The 18,527-nt window shown below is 49.6% G+C and overlaps 2 protein-coding genes across 2 annotated transcripts in view; one reads left to right on the forward strand and one right to left on the reverse strand.

The window, feature by feature from the left end:
• LOC130680517 (uncharacterized) overlaps window positions 1-18,527 on the reverse strand; it is a 634,026-nt gene that overhangs the window by 449,227 nt on the left and 166,272 nt on the right. The gene's annotated exons all lie outside the window — the stretch shown is intronic.
• On the forward strand, window positions 8,147-10,621 carry LOC130680516 (spermatogenesis-associated protein 31E1-like). The gene has a single exon (XM_057491203.1). The coding sequence runs from the start codon at window positions 8,161-8,163 to the stop codon at window positions 10,618-10,620; it is 2,460 nt and encodes an 819-aa protein (XP_057347186.1). The 5' UTR covers window positions 8,147-8,160; the 3' UTR covers window position 10,621.

Raw genomic sequence — 18,527 nt, forward strand, 5'->3', positions numbered from 1 at the left:
TAAAACCTTGTTTTTGAAATATGTCCAACTTTACAATTTTTAAGTGCCTTTGCATTCATTTTAACTTCATAGCGTCACTTATGTAAGAGGGAAATACGTTAAGGAAAATGAAAACTCCGGCTGAGTTACTGGATCAAGGTTACTATGGGATGGGACACGTATAATTGCCTTAAAACTACATGAAAATATGCTTAAAAATGAGAGAGGCATGATGAGATTTCCAAAACTTGTTGTTGGGTTTATGAGTAAAGCCTGAGGAAAAGAACTGGCAGCACTTAATTGCATCTGAAGGCATGTTACTCACACCCAGGGGGTCCGATTTAGGTGCACTTTTACTCCCAAGATCCGCTAATTCCAGATTCCCTGGTTTGAACCTGACAGGTTCAGGTTCAGGAAGAATTAAAAGTAATGCTAATTTCAATGATTCTGTTCCTTTCCCTGTGATTTTACAATGTAAAACAACATTGTGAACACAAGCTACAGATTCAAGACAGGTAAATGTTCCAGTTTCAGCTCTCAGACTTCCAGAGTAGGTAATAGCCTTCTTACCTAAAAGCCCTTGCAACATTCTTGTAAAACATCGGGAATCTTGCTATTGTTTCAGGGGTCCCATGCTGAGTGCAAAGAGCCAGGACATTGAAGCCAAATGGACCTATACTAAAGGAGCCCAGCTCTGTGTCTTTATGCTTTACACTAAGGCTAACATTGAATACTCACCATGTACACTTATTTACACAGTATTCATTTAATCGACACCACTCCCTGTAAGGCATTAGTATTTTCCCTATTTTATAGACCAGGAAGTTAAAGTTTGTAAGAAGTTTAAAAAGAAGCGAATCATAAATACTTCAGTGAATAGGGCTGTGATTCAAACTTGGAACTGTTTTTATTCTAAAGCCCAACCTCTTAATTGCTATGCTTGACTGCCACCTCATGTGAATTAACTCTTCGGACTTTTCTTACCCATTAAAACGATTGTAATGAGACAATCGTAAGCAAGTTCCCAGTGATAATGGAAGATGTAAATACCCGGCAGGGCACGTAAAGGGATTTCATACATGTTCTCCTACCTGCCTCTACTAGCACATAGCAGGCATTGGCCAAAACTGACAGTCCATTGTTTTGTTCTGTCATAATGATCTGGTTCTGAATTAAGAGATTCCCTAGCTCTTCAGAGCTTGGGTTGGGCAATATGTATGGCCTGGATAGGGATTGCTTTTGTTTGGTTGCTAGAATTAGAAACCCAGTAACGGAAACGCACGTAAGATAGAGGTTTATCTTAAGTATACTTAAAAGGCACCTCCTGTGTACAACTCACTCTGCTTCTTTATTCATCTGCCCCACTTCCTCTGTAAGGCCAGATTTCTGCAGCAAAATTCTAAGGACACTCATTCATGCTCCTGACTTCCCTGGAAGGGAGTCTTCATGACCTTATAGTTACTATGGTTCAAAGAGCCCCTGTATTCAGAGACAGAGGTGAACCAGTGAGCAGTGACCAGGAACCACGTCACCTTGTACAAAAACGGGCAAGGGCAGGGAGAGGGTGATGGCATCAACTCTTGTCAGAGACAGGGCTTGAGATACTCAGCTGCACTCATGGCAAAGCCTGGAGACAGATGTCACAGCTGTGACCGCAGGTTCCTCAGGGCCAGTGCCTGCTTCTCCCTGCAGCTCTAGCACTATGTTGGGCTCCTAGCAAGGACTCCCCCCTGCCTCCAGGGCTGGCCTGGGCACAGCTGTAACCTGGGCAGCAGAGGCCCGCAAGGCCTGCCAGGGGTGGCCCTGCTGGGTGAGCTGCTGCTGGCTACCGGAAGCACCAGCACCAAGCCGAGTGGGGCTTGTCCTGTTTTTGAGACTCCTTTTTTGTAGTAGGACAAATCGGACTGAACCACTCCTGTGGGGAGAGGGTGGAGCAAGAGAGGCCAAAGAGGACAGCGGAGTTCCTGAGGGCTGGAGTACTGACTTCCAGGGACCAAGGCGGGCCACAGGAGAGACAAGACCGGCCTTGGAATCATCTTTCAAGAAATGTGAGACGGCGTTTTACCTGTGGTGGTGTTGGCACACGGCTGTCGTGCAACTCTCTGAACCACACTCCCACAGAGCCCCTGCTGTGCACATCCTCGCTCTGGAAAGGTTTCTGTACAGGAACTCAGGTGTTTTTTCATTTTTTGAAATGTCTTATTCTTACCTGGGCTGACTCTCAAAGAGGCACTTCAGGAGAAGAAAGAGGAGGAAGAAATCAGCATGTTCACGCCTGTTCCCACTCCAGCGTGATCTTTTCATGTAACTGTATTTTCCAACAGCCTCCCTTTTGAGAAGCAGACAAAGAAATGGCTCCTAAAGGCCCCAGACTAATTAGAAGCAGCTTCCTGGCTACTCAGCCATCTCTGTATGTGCCAGAGTCTGAGGAAGGAGGGAAGCGGCGTGGGGGGCATAAAGGACTTTTTGCCTTTTTCAGAAGGAAGAGTTCTAATGTCATTCTGAGAGTTCCTCAACGCACACATGTCCTCGTAAGCCTAACTCAGCTCCAGAGGCCTACTTCTAGAGGGTGGGCTCAGTAAGAGCCGGGGGTTAGTCACTGTCTGCAAAAGCCCTGATGCCCAGGCCACACCTCAACCAATTAAACCAGAAACTTTGGGGAGGAAACCTCTGCATCCATGTATTTTAAAGCTCTCTAGTTGATAACAAACTTTATCCTAGTTTGAGAACCACTGCTTTATCCTGTCCCTGCTTTAGACCTACAATATCTTTGTCAATGTAATATTAATATTTAATGTTAATATTACAATTCAATATTACATACTGTTATATAATACATCATATTCATTATATATATTCAATATTACACACATACATTATTGAGTTCGTTAGATGATAGCTATCTACTTAAAACATAATTCTTGCATTTTATAGAGCAGGTATAATTCTTAGGCCACAGGCTCAGGTATGCAAAAACATGTATTGTTTTGTTTTACTATAATTCAACTTAATTTCTCTTTCTATCCCCTATCCTTGCAGAGAAGAGAATCAGAGTTGATTCCATTTCATTTCAGTTCTGGGTTTAGATATGCAATATCCTTTGAATCTCTCTTAGGTTACTTATTACGGAGAGGAGATGAAGGTGCTTGGTCATTATTTTTAAACCGAGGCACCTCTTGAATAAATTATTGGATGGCAAAATGACAGTGGAGCCATGAAATTCATATGGAGCCACAAAAGACCCCAAACAGCCAAAGCAATCCTGAGGAAGAAGAATAAAGCAGGGGAGATTACGCTCCCCAACTTCAAGCTCTACTACAAAGCCACTGTAATCAGGACACTTTGGTACTGGCACAAGAACAGACGCACAGACCAATGGAACAGACTAGAGTCCAGATATAAACCCAAGAATACATATATGGTCAATTACAATATGATAAAGGAGCCATGGATATACAATGGGGAAATGACAGCCTCTTCAACAGCTGGTGTTGGCAAAATTGGACAGCTACATGCAAGAGAGTAAAACCGGTTAATTGTCTAACCTCATATACAAAAGTAAACTTGAAACGGATCAGAGACCTGAATGTAAGTCATGAAACCATAAAACTCATAGAAGAAAACATAGGTAAAAATCTCTTGAATATTGTAACAACCCGCAGGACAGTCAACGGGGGTTGACGACCTGGAGGAGAGAATGAAGGGGCAAGGGATACAAAGAACGGACAGCAAGACAGGATGTCTGATCAAGCTGACACAGTTTATTGTTTGCAGGCTCAATTTATACAGGTAGCAAGGAAGGGGTGGGTCAGAAGGTGATTGGGCCTTAGGGGATGCCGCGGGAAGGTGTAGAGGGGTGATTGGGCCTCGGCTGGCACCGGCGGGAGCGGAGGACCCCGAAGAGAAGCAAGAGGTTCGCCATCTTGTGGGTGGGGGCCCTTGGGGAGTTTACGGGTGGGGTCTTTCCCTGAGGCAGCGGGTGTTCTTGAGAAGCAGGGTGTTAGCAGGGTTAGAAGGCCAGTGGGAAGAACAGAGGAGGAAATATTGCTTAGCAACTTGACCGCAAGATTTATATTTGTTTGGCTAGGGAAGCAGCTTTGCTTTTTCTAGGATACTGCAGAAATGATTGCTGTTGTCTTAAGACTTACATAACTGGTATTCCTTAAAGTCCATAGGCTCGCTCCCAACAGAATATAAACATGAGCAATTTTTCCCTGAATGCATCTCCTCAGGCAAGGGAAACAAAAGCAAAAACGAACAAATGAGACTACATCAAGCTAAAAAGCTTTTGTACAGCAAAGGACAATGTCAGTAGAACAAAAAGACATCCTACAGTATAGGAATACATTTGTAAATGACATAGACAACAAGGGGTTAACATTCAAACTGTATAAAGAACGCACATACCTCAACACCCAGAAAGCAAATAACCTGATTAAAAAATGTCCAGAGGTTATGAACACACTTCTCCGAAGAAGAAATTCAGATGGCCAACAGGCACATGAAAAGATGCTCCATTATCACTAATTATCAGGGAAATGCAAATTAAAACCAAAAAGAGCTTTCACCTCACAATGGTGAGGATGGCCAACATCCAAAAGACAAGGAAAAACAAGTGCTGGAGAGGATGTGGAGAAAGGGGAACCCTCCTACACTGCTGGTGGGAATGTAAATTAGTTCAACCATTGTGGAAAAGCAATATGGAGTTCCTCAAAAAACTAAAAATAGCAATATCATTTGACCCAGGGATTCCACTCATAGGAATTCACCCAAAGATGACAAGTTCTCAGATACAAAAAGACAAATGCACCCCAATGTTTATTGCAGCACTATTTACAATAGCCAAGATATGGAAGCATCCTAAGTGTCCATCAGCAGATGAATGAAGATGTTTGTACATATACACAATGGAATACTATTCAGCCATAAGAAAGAAACAAATCCTACCATTTGCTACAACATGGATGGAGCTAGAGGGTATCATACTCAGTGAAATAAGTCAGGCAGAGAAAGACAAGTACCAAATGATTTCCCTCATTTGTGGAGTATAACAACAAAGCAAAACTGAAAGAACAAAACAGCAGCAGACTCAGAGACACCCAAGAAGGGACTAGTGGTTAGCAAAGGGGAGAGGGGGGAGGGAGGGAGAAGGAGATTAAGGGGTATTATGATTAGTACACGTGGTGTGGGGGGTCACGGAGAACACAGTGTAGCAGAGAGAACACAAGTGGTCACCCTGTGGCACCTTACTACACTGATGGACAGTGACTGCAATGAGGTATGGGGTGGGGACTCGATAACATGGGTGAATGCAGTAAACACATTGTTTTTCATGTGAAACCTTCATAAGAGTGTGTATCAATGATACCTTAAAAAAAGGAATGGGGGGACCAGATAATGTCCGGATGGGAGAAAAAGTGGCTAATGTCTCCCTGACAGAGTGAATAGAGTTGGAAAGAAGGAACCTACAAGGCCCAGTAGGGTGCAGAGCCCTGTGGGACTGGATGGTGGGGAAGGGGCTGTGGTTCCGCCTGCTCCTCCTCTGTCCCCTCCCCGCCCCCAGAAACAGTTTGTGACAAGGCCAGTGCTCTGTGATGTGCGCCTGCTGTGCTGTGCCCAAGCACAGGCCCAGAGGTCAGTTGCCTGAGGGAAGCAGTGTGATTCAGATGATGGAGAGTCCTCTCCTGTGTCTGAAAAGCATTCTAGCTACCTGGCTGAGCTCCAGCTCCACTTCCTGGGTGCCTAACACCATCGTAGGCATCCTGTGGGGACTGGGGCTCTTCCTTCTATTACTCCCCTTCTTTGCAAGTGATCCATCCTCATCACTACCATCTAAAAAACATGGAAACATCAGGAAGGTAAGGAAACCTTGGCCCAGACCCAACAGAATGTGGTCCTCTCTTTTCTATCTTTACTTCTGCTTTTTGGAGTCAGCTGTAGAGGCTCCTGGGATGGGAAAGAAGAGATCATCTGTACTGAGGAAAGAATACAAGATCCTCCTTCTAGGCATAAGCCAGGCCAGGCACGAGTTCCGGCAGGAGGATCTAGCCAACGACCCTAGACGGGGCCAGGTGGCTAAAGGGCTCCAGGTCAAAATCCCAAACCCAGTGGCCGGCGGCTGAGGCCCAGATCCTAAGAATCTGATGTCTGCAGGAGGACAGGCCCCTGGGCACTGATTTACCAGCTGCCTTCCCGGGGCAGGGGTCTAGGGCGAGGCTTCGTCCAGGCTGACCTGAGGGCAGTGCTGAGCCCGCAGTGCCTCTGAGAAGGGGCTGCAGTGGGGCGTTGGCCTCGGGAGGCAGAGTGCGGCCTGACGGAGCTCAGAGGGGCCTGTAGGTCTGAGCACGTGTGTGTTTCTTGAGCAGAGAAATACACTGATGCAAGAAAGCCAGGGCAGGTCCCACAGAGAAAATACTTCACACTACATTCTTCATGGAAGGAAAAGGGAAAATCTTCTTATCTATGGTAAAAATGAGTACAAGGACAGGACACCTCGGGGCCTATTAGGTAAATGTAGGAAGTCCTGTGTATAGACACAGAGCCTCTGCAGCTTGTCTATGGAGGTGACTGAGACTTGGTCCCAGCCTGTCATGTTTCTGGTCCCTCAGCATCACTTGGAGGCAAATGGAAAGAAAAAGTATAAAAAAAAAGTGGATCTCTGAAAGGTGATCTTCTGTCAGCCGGCCCTGCCCAACCGAGTCAGCCTGTCTCTCCGGCTACAGGGCCGAGCTCCACAACACCCCTGAAAATGGTGTCGCCCAGCACGGATGTGGTGGGCTGGAGTGGACCAAGAGGGTCTGGATTGGGAAGGGGGGACTCCAGGTCCACGTGTGGACATTTAAATTCCCTCATGTGCCTCTGTGAGGTGGCCCTTGCCATGTCTCCCCCAGAGGGTAGTCGCTGTGAGGGCCGCAGCAGGCAATGGATGTTGAAGCACTTTGCAAATGGCAAAGTGTTCCCTGTCACGAGTCTTGCCATCGCCGTCAGGGATCCTGTGGCTTGGACACTGAGGCTTGGGCTCCAGGCTCTAACCTCCCCAATGTCTCCCCTAAAGAGATGTAGCCCTCAGTCTCCTATAAGACACCTAGGTCCCTGACTTTAACACGATGACCCCGTCTTCCGCTTTCCAGCTTGCAGGGAATTCCTTCGTGACCTGGGAGAGATTAAGGACCTGTTACTTCTTCTGAGAAGGTAAAGAATGTTCCCTTCTCCTCTGGGTCCTCCTTCCTCCCAGAGCCTTATGACGGGACTCCAGGGCTGCAGGCAGCCTGGGACTGACGTGGTGGGGGAGACATGGGGACAGGTGTGACTGCAGACCTGGGGGACAGCAGGAGCACTGTGCAGCCAGCATGGGGACCTGCATGGCCATGGGCTTCAGGCGCTCAGCCCTGCCAGGCCTGCTCGGCCCCTCCTGGCCCTGGCTGCTCCTGGCTGCAGCTCTTGCCTCCTGTCTTCTGCAGCCGCGTGAGGAGGCTCCCTGACAACGGTGACTCTCAGATGTCATCGCAAGAGCAGCCCAGTGAGGGGTCCGAAGCAGAGCCTGCGGGAGCCCAGTGGCCATGCGGGGAGCCTGAGGACAGCACTGCTCCTGCCGTGGGCCCTGCGGCTTCCTTGGCTCCTCTGGCCACACGCTCTCCACATCTGGCCTCCAGCTGCTCACCAGGCCTGCTAACATCCAAAGTTTGTGTCCATTCAGACTTGTCCGGGAGGGACTCTCAGCCGCTAGAGCCTTTCCCACGTAGTCCTTCCCCTTCCCCACCAAATTCAACGCATTCAGAGCCTTGCTTTCCACCTCTGATGACCTCCTTTGTCCCACCACCAAGCCCCACTCCGACTCACACTCAGCGTGACTCAATGGCACTCCGCCTAGGCACCCTCCCATGAAGCTCGACCCCATATGCACACTGGCTGGCTTCTCACACCCGAGTCATCTCAGGCGTTGGTCGCGCAACCTCGCCCGTGCCAGCCCCTTCCAGGTGTCAGGCAGATGCCAAAGCCTGGAGCCGCTCAACCTCCTCACAATGCAAGTCGCAGCAAGAACACCTGCCCCAACACCCACCAGAGGTCTCATTCTGGGGACACCCCACAGACAAACAGGTAGAGGCTTGTAGCCCCTCATTTGTGAACCCTGACACCCAGAAGCTGCAGGAGACACTAATCAGCAGGAGAACAGAGCAGAAGATGTGGAAGGAGAACGAAAAGGGAGATGGGTCAGACCACCGCCTGAATTGTTTGGGGACTGTGAAGTCCCTGGGTGAGAGTACAAAAGGCAAACCAGAGCAGCTGGCCAGTCCTGGAAAGCCCACAGATACTAAGGATTTGGGGGACCATTTACAGCAGAAATGCGAACAGTTCTTCTGGGGTATCCCCTTTCTACACAGCGAGTCGCTGGAGGCTAATGCCAGGGAATCTGGTTCCCAGCAAGAGATTCGCTCTGTCTCTTTCAATGGACACTCTCCTGCCTTATCATTCCGATATCAGGCTATAGTACGGCCACACATTTCACCAACCCAACCCCTGCCTCAGCCTGTAGCCACATCTCAGCCCTTGTGTCAGCCTCTGACCCCATCCCAGGCCCTGCCTCAGCCTGTGGCCCCAACACAGGTCCTGCCTCAGCCTGCGGCCCCATCCCAGCACAATCTGGAATACTGTTCTGTGGAGAAGCAGCGAGAAAGTGAGAAGACCTTACCCGCTATGGTTAAAAAAGCTCAAGTCTTCAGCCCAGTGAGTCCAGTCCCAGCCCCCTCACCTACGTATGAGGAAATCCAGAACACCATGGAAGAGACCCCACCTGGTGATGGCCACGCGTACTCAGAGGCCCCTCTGACCGCACAGGTGAGCAGGCCACCTGCTCAAACTTCCACGTGCGTGTCTGTGGGCAAAATGTGGCACAGTGAGATGGCCGTGATGGCCCACAGAGCCAGCCTGGAGATGGGCCCAGGTGCAGCCACGGCCAGGAGTGAGTCAGGTGGGGAGGGTGGAGGCTGGGCCGCAGGAGTCCCCCACTGCAGGATCACAGTGTTGGAGGGCAGCACTGGGTCCCCTTCTTCAAGTGCTGATGAGGACGGGGGTTCGGTGGTGGCTGAGGAGGCCTCTGCTTGGAAAGTCACCTTGAAATCCAGTGTGCGGGCCAACTCCCAAATTACTAATGTGGATCTGAGGAGATCAGGGACTCCAGGGGCAAATAAAATCCCAACACTGCCAAGTGTAAAGGGTGTGATTCAGGATCCGGAAGAGCCACGCCTTCATGCACAGCACAGAGACTCTGAGCTCTGCGAGAAGGTAGAGTCTGGGAAGCAGCCTGCGGACAGTGTCCCTGCTGAGCTTCAGGACTGCGACGCTCACGCGCTCCTGCAGCACTCCCAGGCGTTTTTTGCTGCAGACTGTTCAGATTCTCAGAGCTCTCCGAGCAGCTCGCAGAGCACATCAACTGGGGACACATCAGCTGCGCATGTGTCAGGTGACATCATGTTGAGTAGATGGGCCTCACATCAGAGCCGCCAGGGGCTTAAGGGGTCCTGGAGACGGGAGGAGCCACATCAGAGCCAGAGCAAGATGGCTGTCCCTGCTGGTGAGGAAAAACACTGTAGGAGGACCGACCAAGGACAGCATGAAAAAAGATCAGCAGAACCAAGGGTCTCGCAGGACAATGGTATACTAAATAAGGATAAGGAAACAGTAGAATCCTTAAGAAGCAAGCCCTGCCAGCTGGGACAGAAGGAGGAACAGGCTCCTCCAGAAAGCCACCTCACAAAAAAGAGACAGCACTTTCCACGGGGGATTTTCTCCAGTGAACTTCCCCAGCAAAAAGGCAGGCCTCCGACAGCCACTGCCCAGAGCCAAGGACAAGAGAATAGCAGATCTGCTCCGGACAGCGGGGCTGCCAAGGCTCAGGGGATTGCGACAGCATCGTCCCCTGTGGGACGGATCCTAGGTGAGAAAATCAAACTTCAACATGGACGTCCTCCCTCGGACTTAAATTGGCACAAAGGGCAATTCCAGGCTCCCGCAGGAGAACATGGTGCCACAGACTTCTGGTACCACAGGCTTCTCTCCTATGAAGAGCAAGGGAGGGCGACGAGAGAGAAACCCTGTAATCTCCAGGCGACCCTGAAGGGTCACAGCAGTCTTGGCAAGAGCAGGCTGGCTAGAGACAAGGACGGCAACAGGGCCTTCCCACCCCATGAGCTGGGGTGCCCAGCAAGGCCCCGCAAGCAGGGGCCAAGGGCGGCAGGTGCCTCAGCCTGCACCCTCCACTGCCCAAGGCATCCTATGATTCAGAGAGATGTGCCCTCGGTTCAGCGGGAGCGGGGTTTCATGTGTTTCCTGGGACAACGTTTCTTCATGAAAAGATCCACATCGTGTGAAGAACACTTGGTTTTCCTCATATCACCACATCAACTCAGTGCTGATGGATTCTTCCTACCTCAACTTCTATCATTTCCCAAAATACATGCTTTTCTCTCAGGAGAGGTGGTGGCTTCTGTCTCTGCCCTGCTGGGGGAAGGGAAGGAGTCAGGGTCCGCTCTTCACACGCAGCCACCGTGGCTTCCCGAGAGGTGGAAAGGGAGGTTGAGGATGCCTGTGGTGTGGCATGCCGACATGCACCCCTTGCCCTCGATGCACCTTAGGTTTCCATGAGAGCCCTATTAAAAAACAAAAGCATCTGGACATGAGAAGATGAGGAAAACCTGTTAAGACGCCCCCCAACCCAAGGATCTGGCTCAGCCGGCCCCACTGTGTGCTCTTGGGCAGCTGTGAGGGAGACGTTTACAGAAGCTGAAATTTCCCTCAGGCTCCAGAAAGTGTCTGAAAAGTTCCCCTCAGGGAGGCTGGTGGCAAAATGGCATGCTGCACCCCACAACGGTGCAGGGACTGAGGAGCCCTGGAGACCCACCGCCATCACAAGCCCAGAGGGGAGGAGCAGCTCAGGGCCCATAGCTCCCGCATGGTAGCCCGCCCTGGGGTCTCCACCCACACCAGCCCCCAGAGCCCAAGAGCTGCCTCGGGGACCTGTGACAGAGGGCCAGGCTCACACAGGCAGGGAAGCTTGACTTTCCCACAATATACTGAATAAACCTGGACAGGGCTGGGGCCCTTGAGACTGACTCAGGGTCTCTAACCTTTACGTCCACACGTGGGCCAAAGAAGGCTCCCAGGGGGATTTTAAAGGGATAGGGACGGGCCTGGGGTCCCACAGCAACGCTCACCTGGCTCCCAGCGCTGCCCAGCCCAGGGCTCGGAGGGGAAAGAGGCCATCACACAGGATCTGTCACACAACGGGCTGGAAGTGACCTGTACACAATGAGGGTGCAGTCCAGGATGGCCCACTGTGGGCTCTGCTCCAGCCTACACCCTTCCACCCTGGCCAGTCCCCACGGGAAAGCGGGAGCGATGTAAACTTTCCGCCAAATGCAGTGCACACAATTGGCCAGCTACAGGGCCGCCCCTGGGGGTGAGTCCTGCTCCGGGAGCCCTGATGCAGAGCCCATGGACGGCCATGCCCCGCCCGTGCCTGTCAGGACACCCCACCCCCAGGTGGGCCGGGGTGGAGGAGTCAAATGGGTGCAGATGCTGGTGTTGCATTGTCCCGTGGAGCCGCATCTGCCTCTGTGTGCAGCTCCCCGGCTCCTCCAGGGGCCCCGGTGAGAGCCCAGCCAAAGCCTGTGGGACTGGGATCCCGGGCAGAGAGACCCCACCTCTGGTCAGGGGAGGGGCACAGAGGGTAACCAGGGCTCGGGACAGCTGGGCCCTCTCACGGGCCCCTAGAGATGAGTTCTAAGAATGGAGGTATAGGGTACCAACACCCTTGCAGGTTAAGTGCCACAGATGGGGCTGAAGGAACAGCAGGAAACAGGGTAGGCAAGCCCCTGTGTTCTTCTCCTGCCATGACTGCGGTAATGTCAACAATGGAGACCCCCACAGACAACATTTCTAGCCCTCCCAGACACTCCCAAACCATCAGAGACCCTCCTTCCCAGAGCCACACAGGGCGCACCCCCAGCCCCTCACATGATGTCAAAGGGCCCGTCACAGTCCTACACACAGAACCTCTAAGGAATAATCACAGTTTCCTGCGTGCCCTCCCAGACCATAATAATACCTCCCAGAACCACATAGGCCTTCACAGAGACACTCACAGACCCAAACAGAACCTCACAGAGACCCCCAAGGCACTCACAGGTACCCTCACAGACCTTCACAAACCCTGAAAGACCACAAAAGAACAACACAGACCCTCTCCGTGACCGTCAGAGACCCTTATAGGGAGCCTCACAGTGACACCAACTGACCCTCACAGTCCGGCACAGAACCTCAGAGACCCTCACTGGGACCCTCTCAGAGACCCTCACAGAACATCAAGCCTTTCACAGACACCAAGACACACCCACCCATACATTGGCCCTCACAGACCTTCACAGGGACACTCACAGATCCACGCAGATCCTCACAGAACCAAACACACATTCACATGGACACGGAAAGACCTCTCAGACTCTCAAGGACCCACACAGACCATCAAAGACTGTCACACTCACTGAGGAAACCTCAAATACCCCCACAGTCCCTCACGGAGACCCTAACTGTCACTAACTGAACCTCAGAGCGACCAGTAGAGATCCTCAGAGAGTCTCGCGCACCCTTCCAAGGAACCTCAAACTCCCTCACAGAGTCCGTCACACACACACTCAGACTCTCAGCGGGATCCAAACGTACCCTCCGCAAACCTGACACACCCTCACGGGAACCCTCACACAGCCTCTCAGAGATTCTGACTTAGCTCCACACACCTTCACAGACACCCCACACACCCCCACAGAGCCTCACAGAACCTCAGGGGCCCTCCACAGACCTTCGGAGATGCTCACAGGCACACTACTCACAGCGACTTACAAAGAGCCTCTCTGACACAGACAGGGAACCTCCCAGACCATCCCAGACCTCAAAATGGCCCTCAAAGAGACCCTCACACACCTTCACAATGACCCCCACACAACCCCACAGGGACCCTTACCCAACAGCATGGACCCTCACAGAGACCCTCACTCACCGTCACAGTGCCCCTCGTAGAACCTCACACGGAGGCTCACAGACCCTCGCAGAACATCACAGACCCTCCTACAGACCTTCACAACCCTCACAGTCCCTCATGGACCCACATAGAGACCCAGACAGACCCTCACAGACCTTCACACAACCTCAGAGACCCTGACAGACCCACACAAACACACCCTAAACCCTCAATATCCTCAGGCACCCTCACAGACACTCACAGACACACACAGGCACTTACAGACCCACCCAGACCATCCCAGGAACCACCACACACCCTCAGAAACCACAAACACCAACACACACCCTCTCAGTGACCCTGACAGACCCTCACAGAGGACTTCTATGGGACCATCACAGTCCCACACAGAGGCCTTCACAGACCTAATCACAATCACAGGGACCCTCCCACAATCTCACATCTTCTATCCCAGGCCATCCCAGATACGCAAAGACCCTCACAGACTAACACAGACCTGTACAGTACTACAGAGAACCACGCAGACCCGCACAGGGATGCTTGCAGGCCCTCAAGACACACAAACACCAGCACAGATCCTCACAGACCTTCGATAAAACCCACACAGTGACACTCACAGAACCCCAGACTCACGCAGGTCCTCACAGAAACCATCACAGACCCAAACACAGACTCACACAAACCCTCACACACACTCACTTGACCCTCACAGACCCTCACAGACATGTACATGGACACACAGCAAACCCGCATGTGGACCTCCGCAGACTGTCACAGACACATATAGGGACTTTTATAGACACTGAGAGACCCTCACCGAACCTCCAAGACCCTCAAAGAGACTCTCACAGGCCCTCATTGACACCCTTAAAAACCCTCAAAGGGACCAACAAAGACCCTCACAGACACACACAGGGATACTCATGGACTCTCACCCTCAAAAAGACACTCACAGTGATACGAAGACATCCTCAAACAGCCTCATGTAGGTCCTGACGCACCCACACAAGCCCCAAGACAGACTCTCACAGAGAAACATAGCACCTCACATGGACCCTCACAGAACATCTCACGGAACCTCACAGGGAAACTCTGAGACCTATAGAAACCCTCACAGGGTCTGTCAAAGCGGCTCTCACAGACCTTCACAGAACCTCACAGAGACACTCACATACCCGCAAACAAACCCTGAAAGACCCTGAGGGACACTAACCGGGACACAGACAGACCCTCACAGGGACCCACACAGAGACCATGACAGATCCTCACAACCCTCAACAATCCTCACAGAGTATGTGAGACCATATCTCACAGACCCTCACAGACATGCGAAGGCCCTCAGCGGCATCAAAACTTAGCCTCCGAGCACCTCGGACCTCCCTTGGGTCCATCACACTGCCTCACTCTGCATTCTTCAGATGCTCCAGAGCCCCATGACCCTCCCAATCAGGGGGACACTCCCAGAGACCCTCCCAGGCCCTCCCTGGGTCCCTCAGTGACCCTCAGAGACCCACACAGACATGCTCACACAGCACTCACAGTCCCACCCAGACCCTCAGTGACACTCTAATATTCCCCAAGGTTTAATTTGTACACTCCAGTAGGTCATTATTGAGAGACAAAGGTCATTCTTCCTTTCCTACCTTGAATATTAATCTAGCTTGACTGTCACCATTATGCCTGATAACAAGATCAGTGGAGTCTAGTGTAGCCAAAGTGGAATTTTCTTGATTTCTTAGGGGACCACTTCGGGTTCTCTCGGAAGCAGAGGCCAACGTGGAATCAGACACGTGAGTGATTTGCCAGGGAAACACCTGTGGAGGAGAAAGAAATGAAGGTGCAGGAGCAGGTGCTGAAGCATTCTGACTCAGCGCAGGCCTGACACCCGAAAGGAGAACAGGGAAGAATGAGGATGGTGGAATATGGGACGCAGACTTCAGGGAAAATCTGACAAAGTCTCAGCCAGGCCTATGGGGAGTGCCGAGCACAGTCTGCCAGCAGAGGGATCCGCACACTGGGCAGGGGGAGCCCTGCTTGTCAGTCAGCCCATCACTGGCTGCGAGTCCTGGAGAGAGCACAACCTCAGCACAAAGGCCGTGAGGGCCCTAAAGACCCCAGAGGTGCAGTGCAAATATGCCCGCTCCTAAAACTCACAGCCCTAATTGCCCGCCACAGTCCTAGGATTCATACCAGTGTTACAACTCTGTGCTCTAACACAAAGGCTAAAAATTCAACCCCCTTCACATCTCTTCAAATTTTCTCAGCTACTGGGCTATTTCTCTACAATTGTACACCACGCATGACCACTTACCACTCTAACAAGAAGCCAAAACTCAGCATCCCTACTACTAGACTTCACTTGACAAGAAGGCGTCAAAGTCCATTCACATTTTCACCTAAACGTCTCACTGCTGGTATCCAACCAGAAAGGCCTTAGCTAACTACACTGCGTTATCCTTCCGATAACAATTATTCCAGCCCCAATAATACTGAATTCCCTCAAGTAGCCTACATGATTAGCACAACACAAATCAGCAGGGACCACCCTGTCACAGTCACAAGCCAACCCCCCTGTCACTGTCACAAGCCAAGTACCATAACTACACAAAGCAGCAGTCCCCACGGCCTCATCACTGGAAAACCCAGAACCCCTAGTATCTAATAAATAACCCAATGCCAAGGACCATAAAACTCAAACACAACCTTTCATTCCTCATTTTTCAACACAAAATATACCAATAGAATCTCCTGCAACACCCCCACACAAGTGTTCCCAGTAGAGCCATATTAGCCATGCAAACCTCAGGGTACTCCTCAGCAGCTAGGGCTGCCGTGTATTCAAAACCAGCCAACATCACCGCAAGATAAATAAGAAATACTATTAAAGCTATGAAAGAGCCACTAAATTAATTACAATTATGTAGACAACCCTGCCGCTTAAAATCAACCCAAGCCTACCATTAACAGGAGAAGGTTTTGAAGAAAAATCTGAAAAACTCATTTCAAAGATTGTGCTTGAAATAAACACAATGTATACCATCATGATTCCCACATCGTGTTGATCCACGGACAACAGCATAAAAAATTATCATTGTAATTCAACTCTAAGAACTTCATGACCAACATGTGAAAATTTCACCCCTAGTCCAAACTATCAAAAACTCATTCACTGACCTACACTCCCCATCTACTACCTCAGCATGATGAAACTTCGGCTCACTCTGAGGGATCTGCTTCATTCCACAAATCTTACCAGGCCTCTTTCTGGCAAATGCCCTAAACACCAGATACACTAAATGCATTCTCGTCGGTAACACACATCAGCCGGGGCATCCAGTAATGGGTGAATCGCTCGATACATGCATGATTACAGAGCATACGTAGTTTTCATCTGCTTATTTATGCACATTGGGCAAGGCTTAGATTATGGATCCTATGCAAATAATAGCACTTCAAACATTGGGAGCATCTTATTATTTACAATAATAGGAACAGCATTCCTGAGAATAAATGTCGCACCTGATCAACAGCATACGGTGAGAACACAAGTCTTTCTGAGGGCCAACAGCCATTACCAGCATCCTTTCAGCTATCTCGCACGTTGGCACAAATCTACTAGAACGGCTCTGGGGCGGCTTTGCAGCAGACAAGGCTGCCCTCACCTGAACCTCGGCCTTCATTTTATCCTTCCCTTTATCTTTCTGGGCATAGTAACATTCGTTCTATTTCTACGTGAAACCAGATCCAACAATCCAACAGGAATCACCCTGAACTCAGATGAAATTCCTTCCACAATCATGTCCCTCTTCTCACTGTGGGCCCACTGACAGTGGGGTAGCTAAACCGAATTATATCTGGCACCCAGTTCTCACTTCAGGACCATCTCTTTCATAGTCACTCATTCGTTCCTCTTAAGTAAGATATCTCAGTGGATTAGTGACTAATCAACCCAGGCTCACACAAAACCATGCTGTCATTTCTCTGGTATTTTTTAGTTTTGGGGATGCTTGAACTCACGTCTGTCTGAGGCTCAAACTCAAGCACATAACTTGTAGCTAAACTTTAATTGAACTGTGAATTGTACATATAAACCTTCAGGTGTTATTCAGTCAATGTCTACAGGACATACAGAATTTATTAAAAAATATGGATATTCTAGACATAGACGTAAATGTAGTTGTATGTATGTGAGAAAGCATAAGAATAGATGTAGACATACATGTACTGTTAATGTAGACACCATACCGTTGTAATACTTATTCTAATAGCTATAGCTGTGCTCATTAACTTAATCTAATAAACACCAATATAGTTAGCGTGAACCCTCCTACCCCCCAAATACACCCCACATTTATTAAATATCTTGTCAAACCCCCCAAACAAGTATGAGCACATGGAAGCACTAAACATGCTGTTAGTAACCAGTATCAAGCCCGAAAACCCTGATATTCAATTCCCAGGCCTACTCTCTGCCTATCGGCAAAATGCTTAGAGATCCAGATACATATGAGTAAGGAAGGGCCTTTACAACAAGCTGCACTTAAGTATGAATTTCAACTGGAATGGTGTGATTAAAGTGAATAAGACTGTTAGATCAAATCACTATGGCTTAACTTTTATATAGATTCTTAATATAAACTGGTTCCCCCCTATATGCCCCATAAAACTCAGGTTCATGTAGTTTTCCAACAAACAAAGCCACAGAAAATGCCTAGACTAGCAAATCTGCTCCATAAACGAATAGATTTGGTCCCAGCTTTTCTATTAGTTTTTAACAAAATTACACTTGCAAGTATCTGCCCTCTGGTGAGAAAGGACTCTAAATCAACTAGCCTGAAGATTGAAAGGAGTGGGTAGCCAATACGCTTTCTAAGGCAGCTCACGACACCTTGCTTAACACCCCCCTATGGGAAACAGCACTGAGAAAAATTAAGCCATCAACAATAGTTCGACTTAGTTACCAAGGTTTCATAAATTTCATGCCAACCACCACAGTCATATGATTAACCCAAGTTAATAGAAAAGCGGCATAAAGACTGTTAAAGTGAATTTATTTAAATAAGGTTAAACACTAAAAAGTCATAACCAAGGTAAAAATTCACAACAAAAGTACCCTTAGTAAACTGATACAAGATAGTAAAGATCAAACTGGGATTAGATGCACCACTGTGATTAGCCCTAAACCTAAATGATTCTGTATAACAAAATTATTTACCAGAGTACAACTACCAATAGCTTAAAAGTCAAAGAAATTGGCAGTGCTTTATATCCTCCTAGAGGAACCTGTTCTGATTCCTCACCAGCCCCTGCTAACACAGCCTGTATCCTGCCATCTCAGCAAACCCCAAAAGGAAGCACAGTGAGCCCACATAAGAGTCATAAATACATTAGGGCAACGTGTAACCTATGGGACCAGAAGCAGTGGGCTACATTTTCTTATAGAAGAACACAATAAAACATATGTCCTTGTGAAAGTTAAGAACCAAAGGAGTGCACATATGATACTGTACATGAT

This window comes from Manis pentadactyla, chromosome 14 (assembly GCF_030020395.1).
Source record: "Manis pentadactyla isolate mManPen7 chromosome 14, mManPen7.hap1, whole genome shotgun sequence".
NCBI classification, from domain to species: domain Eukaryota; kingdom Metazoa; phylum Chordata; class Mammalia; order Pholidota; family Manidae; genus Manis; species Manis pentadactyla.